We start from the raw sequence: 8,600 nt of genomic DNA on the forward strand, positions 1-8,600 counted from the left end.
TCACTGTGGTGCTGACGCGCTCTGCAGGGAAGAGGCCAGGAATTACACTCTGTACATTATTTTTATTACACACGTAAAGCTAGCTTGTGCCTCAAAAAAAATGGGCTGAGTTGGCATGACGCACTAAATAAAAAAACAAACATGGACGTGACTTACATTTCACTGTTTATTTATCAAAATCATCTTGGAGTGTGTCATACTGATAAAAGAGAAAGTAGATTGCACACCGATAGTGTCTATGTAAATGTAGGTTACCGTTAACTGTTACTGCCAACTTCATTAGTGGCTGATTTGATTTGATTCGTTGGCTTCAATGAGGTTGGAGATTGGCCTAAAACGAAAAAAAAGACATAACAAATATTGAAGTGCATATCTGTCAGATTAGTGTTATGCGCGTCAAGGGTCCCTTGGAATGTAGCAGTGAGTGCACGACAGAGATGTCACAGGCTATTCATTAAACAACGTGTCAATAACACTGACAGTATAGTAAAATAACTTCACGATACATTCCTGACCTGCACCCACTAAACCTGAGTACATGTCAGTCATCTCCCGCAGGTACACCCCAGTGTGGGTCAGGTGCGAGGAAACAGCAGTGAGCATCGGTCCAACCTGCGAGGGCACGTAGGGTGCCAGGTTGTGCGGCTGCAGCACGAGCAGAATCGGCAGTAACACACTTATTAATAAGGTGATCCATCTCGACGCTGGCATCCGTGATCCCCCCTCTCGGTAGTGGCCATTCTCGTGGGGGACTGAGATCTTGTCCACTTCTCTGAGCCTCAGTGAGTCCCACTTCTTCACATCGAAATTACGCACGAGAGGACCGACGTGCGTGTCTTTCCGAGAGGGTAGCGGAGTCTCCTTCAGGGCCTTAAACTTCTCCCGAAACTCCTGCATCTGCTGCAGAAAGCACAGGGGGTCGGATACACTCCGGAAAGTCTCGGCGATGCCCAGCGCCCGTGTGTGCTCCTCCACCGCCGCGCTCAGCTTGGTGATCTCCGGGTCGTATTTCTGCAATACCACCAGCTTCAGCGTTTCAAAATCGGAGAGGATCTCATTCTTTTTGCATTCAATGTTACTGATGAGTTTGTCGAAATAATCTGTCACCTTTGCTGCGTCCTTGGTCACATACTGTAGTGCTTTTTTCTTACTGGCTTGCAGTGTCTCCAGGCAGGACAGGATGTCTGCGCTCTGCCAGCTCTCCACCCCGCGCAGCAGCTCTTCATACGCCTCCTTCTCCTGCTCATACGCCTCCTCCAAGGAGCAGAATGTATGCCCTCTGTGGTCATCTGTTGTCGCGCAAAACCCACAGATTAGGTTTAAATCCGTGGCGCAGAATATGTTTAGAGGCTGGCCGCAGTGTTGTTTACAAACAGACATTTTAGGCATAACCCTTATTTTGCTGTATTTATCCACAATCCCACGTAGAGAGTAGTTGATCTGCAGGCTGTTGGCGCCGTTGTGAGGGGTCTCTTTGCGGCATGTGGGGCATTTGATAGGTGTTCTGAAATATGGACCTCGGTTTCCATCCAACAGTCCCTCCAAGCAGTTCTTGCAAAAGCTGTGAGAGCACAGCAAAACCCGGGGGTCTTCGAAGAGACCGCAGCAGATTGGGCACGTAAGTTCCTCTTCTAGCTGCTCCATGATATCCTGTAAACACATCACTCAAGCGTCAAATCGGTGCTTAATTAAAGCAAAGAAAACCCAATAAATCAACACTCATATAATAGGCTGCCCAATACACACCCACACTGAAAGATGCAGCGCCATAAAGGCAGACAGGCATTCAACTACACAGTAAAATGCTGTAGCATCGCAAAGGATACAGATTTGTAGTCATGTTCCAGCTGTGTGAGGAGTATTCCCATCCTGAAAGTGAAACTGACTTGCATCGTTTGCCCGCGTAAAAGATTGGTATGAACTCTGCCAAAATCTCCATTTGGACATATAATGTTAAAAAACATCCTGCTTTCTGCTGTCATTCTGTAACCAGCTCACGTTGAAGAAAACAAACGCAAAAATAAGGCTGGATATAAGTCAATAAATCATGAATAACTTTGTAAATGCAAACTATTTTCTCCTAGCGTTGTATAACAGAATAGCAGGGCAGTGGTTAGCTAATCTAGCCCTATATTACCGCCGTCTAGCCAATCCAATGCGACAAATTATCGACAAGCAGGGTTCGCGTTAGCGTTGCTCCTGTTGGCAAGGTGCTGAAGTAGAGCTGTGACAGATTCTGCAAGCGCATAGTAACATGCAACTACTGGACCAAAAGAATCACTCACCAGCTGCTGGGACGCACAGTGCAACGCAATCATGGCGCTTGTTGCTGTGCAGACTTCGCCCTTTTCCGGGTTCAGAGTTAACCGTTTGAGTGGCGAACAGAATATTAAAACACACTAATTCGTCTGGTTTTGTGCATATGTAAAGTGGGTTGTCCACTATGCTGTGAACAGCATGAAAAGTACTGGTGTTTTGAATTTTTGGGGTGCGTAATTTCAGATATTGGGGTTGTTTACGTTTCTGTCCCTGCTGGGTACTTTGAAGAGGATCCCTGACAGTCCAATGGGGGAGGGGCTGTTGCTATGCAAAACATTACAGCGTGAAAAACTGTCAACTAGGTTTTAGTCCCACTTTCTGTATCACATGTTTTTACATTAACCTACTTTAGTTGCTTGAGTGGATACGTTTCAATCTTTTGTACACAGTTAATAAAACATATGCACGCGAAGTCACTAGGCTGCATAAACCTATTAAAAAGTACTCTTCAATGCTATGTTGCACTGAGCTGTCAAGTGGCACATTATCTTGGCACGACAGACCCACACGACTATCTATATCAAACATCAGCAACATAACTTTATGTTCCAGCCATTGGTGATGCTCTTTAGCTGATAATCCGTATCACTAATTACACATTTGCCAACAAAACATTTGATATATTTTAAAAAAAACACTTTCTTTTCACTTGAGGTTATGTAACCCAATAGTTACTTAGTCACGTGTAGAAATGTTGACCTTGATTTTCTTCCCTTGTTTCCATGCCATCAGGAGCAACTGCCTATCTTAGCCACTGTGATTGGATACAGTTGGGTTGCAGGAGCTTATGTACTTCCGGCCTCTGTCGCTGTGCGTCGCTGTTGCGTAAGAGGAGTCTGACATATTTTACGTCAAGTGCTCTTTGGTTCGGTGGTATTTGTTTCCGGATGTGTAACTAGAAGCAAGAATGGCTGCGCTGTTTAGGTGTTGTCTAGGCTGCTGCGGGGATGGCGGATCGGGGCATATCCCCCTGAAAGAAATGCCTATCGTTCAGTTAGATACTCACCACATGGGTACGTAGTTTTGTGTTTAAATCTCAGAGCTGTTAAAGTGATGACAATACGCCTAGTTGTGACATGACAATATGCTACATCCGCCGTTAGCATCATAGCTAACTGATAGCGTGTTGTAATGTTTGTTCAGTTAAATGTGTTTTTATATTTTGCCTCGAGTGGTTTCTGTAATTTCTTACAACGTTCCTCTTAATTTTCTTCCTACAAGGTTCTCATTTATTAATTAAAGGTGAGTCGTGATATGTAGTCTCCTGCAGCTGAACTCATGACACGACTATCAGGATAGAGACTGAATTACTGATTATTATTCTCTGTCAATTAATCAATTTAGCACGTGAAAGGTTATTAAATAAGCCCATCGTGTAACAATTATATATGTCAAATAAAAACAGGAAACAATTTCACTTGAGCTGCTGAAAGATGTATCGATCAGGATGAACATTTCCCATTTCTTCCATCTACTTTAAGTTCCCTTCAACCCATTTTTTAAGTCAAATTAAAGTATTGTGCTTTAAATCATGATTTGTGTTGTCATTCAATCCTGAAAGAAAAATCAGGCACATTGTGTTAAACTGAAATTCAATATTGTTTTTTTTTTATGTGGGTTTTAACAACAAGATATATTTTTGCTTTTGTTTTGCAGGCACAGATGTTGTCATTGTGAAGAGTGGCCGGAGGATATGTGGCACTGGAGGCTGTCTGGCCAACGCTCCTCTGCACCAGAACAAAAGTTATTTTGAGTTTAAGATCCAGTCCACTGGTAAGTGCTTGGCTCCCAGCTGAAGATCACCCTGTTTCCAAACCTCTGCTGCTCTCTATTCTTGCCAGATTTACATTTTCCGGTGCATTCCTTGTGGGAGTTTTTGGACATGCTGCAGTTTTTAGCAGCTACAACGTGACTGCATGCTCACTTATGGATTTCTGTAGACTTGCCAAGAAAATATTTTAAAACACAACTCATCCAGCTCCACACTAGCCACAGACTGTTTAATGCTAACATACAATGTTAAATGTACCATGCATGAAAAACATACCTAATTATCTTGAATTGCAACTGTCCTGTCTTTGTGGTTAAAAGGGTTTTAAAATGGCAGATACTCAGTGTTGTGCTTTGTGTTCAGGTGTGTGGGGAATAGGTGTGGCGACGCAGAAAGTGAATCTTAATCAAGTGCCTATGGGCAGAGACACAAACAGCCTAGTCCTGAGGCATGATGGGTCTGTGTACCACAATAATGAAGAGAAGAATCGCCTACCTGCAAACAGCCTCCCTCAGGAGGGTGACATTGTGGTAAGTGCAAGATTATTTAGCTTGATCCTGGATTATGTTTGATTGCTCTTTAGCTTTGAGTGAATTAAGTGTTGCCAATTCTCGTCAAGTGGGCGCAGAGCAGTTCTGAAAATGATGCAGACTTCTATCTTTCACTGTCAGCAAGCGTGTCATTATCTGCTCAAAGCAGTGTGTGACATATGCTACCCGACATAATGAGAGAAATCTTGGTTTTTCTTTTTCACAAACCTAAAATATAAACGCATCAAATGTATTTTGCTGTCACGCTACTTTTATGACAGCATATGGTTCTGCTGAAGAAGAGAGAAAAACTGCTTTAAGCTACAACTACTGGAACTTAAGGCTTGGTGACTTTAAAAAACCTTAAGTGGTAGCTCTTTCAAGTGAGCTGTACTAGAGGGGCCCTAAAGACACATAGACATAATCAGACGATAGATGGAAGACATTTAACAACCAATCATATTTAATAATCATGCAGGAATAAACTTGTGTACAAATTATTTAGCTCCCGAGACAATGTATGATCCCTTTCGTCAAATTCAGATCAGCCACTCTGTCAGTCAGTAAGACTTCTAAAATGAGTGATGCATGTTCATTTGGGTTCACTACAGCTTTTAAAAACGGAGACCCTAAAACCAGCATGTGTTGCACTGTCCACCTGTCCACTAAAATGTTGTCATATTTGCATGCACAAATTCAGTTGTTAATTCCAGTTTTGTTTGTGTTACTCAGGGCTTCACATATGACCACGTGGAGATGAATATATATCTGAATGGAAAGAACATGCACTGTCCTGCCTCAGGGATCCGAGGCACTGTATACCCCGTTGTTTACGGTAGGTTTATTTGTTGGCCGGATATGCTGAATACTTTGAAAAGGGGCTTGGTCATTTGGGGAAATGGTTTGACTAAGTTTCTCAATTGTAAACTTTATGTACTGTCAATTGCTCTCCCAGATATACCCTTTTGGCAGTTACACTTTTCTCCACTAGAGGGCTGTATTTGTACATTTTTACAAAACACTGCTCGGGCTGTTAGTTGTACTAAAAAGAAGTTTCCACCCATGTAGTCACATTGACTAATTGAAACAAGTTCAGACAAACATTCTTGACATTCAGGTTTTATTCTAGTCAAAGGAAGATTTTATTTGTCAAACTGAATTCTTTTCATAAATATAATCTCTATAAAATGTACTGTTGTATCTGTGCAGGCATCATTTATATTAAAGGGCTTATTATTATTTATTTTGTATTAACATAGACTGAACTTCACTGACAGGGACATGCTGCACTCTTTTCCATATCGAATCTAGTATAGTATGAACTATTGAATACTAATGATGCTTTCACATATAGATTTGTGTCTATTTTAAGATTGACTGACTATAAGAAATTATCAAAAAAGCTGGTAAAAAAATGGCCTTAAAACATAATTTCTGCTGTAATCACACATCAGGTTTACAACTGGTAAACATAGCAAGGCCTTTAGAGAGTAGAGTGTATGTCCACGAGTTCTCTTCCTCAGGACTGATTTCAAAATTGTAACATTGTATTTTGAGGGATTTTGTTCAGATTGCTGCTGGTACGAGGCATCTGACCTAGTTCCTACAGAACAAATAACTTAACAAGATAATGATATCTATTTGATGTCCTTTGACTTTATCAGTATTAAATGTCTTGCCAGAGAGACTTGGGTAAATGTATTATTTTTACCTTTTTGAAGCTTTGGGTTTCATTTCAATTTCGTTTTTATTTGTTTATTATCCCTGTGTGAATTCATATCTGTGCTATCCTGTGTTCACGCTTTTTGCTGAGGCTGCTAAGACACCTGGATTGTCCAAAAGAATCCATACGGAGATCACTAGTTTTATCTTATGAGCTTAAAGACACACTAATAAGATCAATGTGTGCTGTAGTCAAAAACGATAAAAACATAATTTGATATTTTCAATTAAATGCTGCTAATACTAATATTCTGTTCTGTATGTTAACTTGTACACAAGCTTGTGCTCATTTCTTTCCCTTCTTTCTTTGCAGTGGACGACAGTGCCATCTTAGACTGCCAGTTTAGTGACTTCTACCACCCAGCTCCACAAGGATTTGAGAAGATCCTCTTTGAACAACAAATCTTCTAAAGGATCACTTCAGCCTAAGCGCCTCTTTAACATGTCACCCTCTCCTGTATCTCATAGCAACCTCTGTGACACTACAGTCTGATCTTGATTGGATATCATGTGTGGCTTCATGCCTCTTGTTTTGTTTCCCCTGATTACTCTGTCTCTCTACTCATGCCTCGCGTTGACGTTGGAGTATCCTTGAAGGAGTGGGGGTTTCTGATCATTGGTTGTCTATGAATATGCTGGTGGTTAACTGTCAAATCTTTACCTTGTGTCCGTGGTCCTCGCCTTGTATTAACTGAAACACTTTCAATCGCTGCTTTCATTCTCAATCTGTGTGTAGATGCCGGACAGCGGATGAAATGGTTAAATGTTCAGGATCAAAAAGCCATGTCTTATTCACATTGCTTTATACTTATATTATTTGATTATGTCTCATAAATGTCCTACTGACTCAGCATACGCCCTATATTTATTTGAGTCACCTTTTCACTTTCATTTAACAAAACGTGTCTTTCTTTTTGCCGGCAAGGGTGTGAACTAATGGAGGATCGGCGGTCGATACTGACACATCTGTCAACAAAATCCCATTCACTTTTATGTACTTTTCTTTAATTAAAAATACAATAAAAATAAGTGATATTGCAAAACTTTTTCAATTTGAGTTGACACAAAGATGGTTTAAATATGCACTCCAGTTATCCAGAACACATTCACAGAGAACTGCCGGTTTGACTTTCACTGAGGTATGCTGAGGTGACATGCTGCGAATATATAATACAAATATTTAAAAAAAACATTTCTTAAATGACTGACACTAATTATATATCAAGCTTGATTTCCAAATCATTTCTATGAACAGCTCTTTAGACTTTCCACACTTTGTCTTTCCTGAAATCTTCATGGTGTTTTTATTCTAATTATCAGAACATTACCAAAGTTGGTGCCGGCTGTCTCAGATTAAAGATTTTAATGGTTAAAAATGTCAATCTGTTGTGTTGTATTGGCATTGCATAATTCGCTGCTAACAGTTAAATATTTAAAATGCTTGTCTTTGGTTGCAGTAATGATGTTATTGTACAAGCATATCCAAATATTGTTGATTCATTAAACTTTTGTGTCTGGAGGCAAACCTTTGTCGGTCTGTTCTGTCTTACAGTACATTGACTGAATGTAACTAAGTACATTTACTCAAGTAGTGTACTTGTACTTCAATTTATTATTTCAAATGATGCTACATTATACTTTTACCCTATTTCCCTTGAAGGGAAATGTTGTACTTTTGACTTTTATTACATTTGTTTTACAGTAGTAGTTACCAACTTCTTTGTAGATTATGTTAATACAACACAATACATCTACTAATACACTAGTTATTAGCCATCAGTATATAAAGTATATCAAATAAACTCGTCCTTTTACCAGGTGCATTGATTGAAGTGATGAACACATACATGCATTAATAAATATAAAACATTTTTAATATATGATTCTGAAATGGGCCATACTACATCATGAGTACTTTTACTATTAGCCCTTTAATTACATTTAGATGCTTATAGGCTTCTGTCGAATGTCTTTAAGTACATTAACTCAAGAAATACACTTAAGTACAATTTTAAAGTCTTTGTACTTTACTTGAATATCTACAATATTATGCTTTTTTATCACTACATTTTTAAGGTTAATATTGTACTTTTTACTGCACTACATTTATCACAGCTTTAGTTTCTAGTTACTTTACAGATTGAGAATATTAGCTCACACACAATCAAAATAAAGTATTATTTATTATTATCTAGGTTAAGATATCTAGAAGTGATTACAATGAGGTAATGTATATGATCCTGAAATGGGTTATTATT

The 8,600-nt window shown here is 39.6% G+C and overlaps 2 protein-coding genes across 5 annotated transcripts; one reads left to right on the plus strand and one right to left on the minus strand.

The window, feature by feature from the left end:
* Positions 1-47: 47 nt before the first annotated feature.
* On the minus strand, positions 48-3,151 carry trim13 (tripartite motif containing 13). Of its 4 annotated transcripts, none has more exons than XM_034109952.2 (2): positions 3,019-3,151; positions 48-1,650 (listed from the first exon to the last, which is right to left on the minus strand). In XM_034109952.2, exons 1-2 carry the CDS (start codon positions 3,046-3,048, stop codon positions 448-450), a joined length of 1,233 nt encoding a protein of 410 aa, XP_033965843.1. In that variant the 5' UTR covers positions 3,049-3,151; the 3' UTR covers positions 48-447. The 4 variants fall into 4 exon arrangements, with proteins under 4 accessions (XP_033965843.1, XP_033965845.1, XP_033965842.1 ...); XM_034109954.2 differs by lacking the exon at positions 3,019-3,151 and adding an exon at positions 2,995-3,016; XM_034109951.1 differs by lacking the exon at positions 3,019-3,151 and adding an exon at positions 2,286-2,355.
* Positions 3,152-3,158: 7 nt separating this feature from the next.
* spryd7b (SPRY domain containing 7b) lies at positions 3,159-7,867 on the plus strand. Its single transcript, XM_034109956.2, has 5 exons — positions 3,159-3,332; positions 3,976-4,092; positions 4,454-4,620; positions 5,353-5,455; positions 6,656-7,867. The coding sequence occupies exons 1-5, from the start codon at positions 3,227-3,229 to the stop codon at positions 6,751-6,753; spliced, it is 591 nt and encodes a 196-aa protein (XP_033965847.1). The 5' UTR covers positions 3,159-3,226; the 3' UTR covers positions 6,754-7,867.
* Positions 7,868-8,600: the final 733 nt, after the last annotated feature.

Source organism: Pseudochaenichthys georgianus, chromosome 21 (assembly GCF_902827115.2).
Source record: "Pseudochaenichthys georgianus chromosome 21, fPseGeo1.2, whole genome shotgun sequence".
In the NCBI taxonomy this organism is placed as follows: Eukaryota; Metazoa; Chordata; class Actinopteri; order Perciformes; family Channichthyidae; genus Pseudochaenichthys; species Pseudochaenichthys georgianus.

Excerpts from the sequence above, each read along its gene's own strand:
- trim13 (XM_034109951.1), bottom strand. The coding sequence starts at position 2,318 with ATGATTGCGTTGCACTGTGCGTCCCAGCAGCTG. Across the intron at positions 1,651-2,285 it reads ACTGTGCGTCCCAGCAGCTG|GATATCATGGAGCAGCTAGA; the intron begins GTGAGTGATTCT and ends ATGTGTTTACAG.
- spryd7b (XM_034109956.2), top strand. The coding sequence starts at position 3,227 with ATGGCTGCGCTGTTTAGGTGTTGTCTAGGCTGCTGCGGGGATGGCGGA. Across the intron at positions 4,621-5,352 it reads CTCAGGAGGGTGACATTGTG|GGCTTCACATATGACCACGT; the intron begins GTAAGTGCAAGA and ends TGTGTTACTCAG. Across the intron at positions 5,456-6,655 it reads TGTATACCCCGTTGTTTACG|TGGACGACAGTGCCATCTTA; the intron begins GTAGGTTTATTT and ends CTTTCTTTGCAG.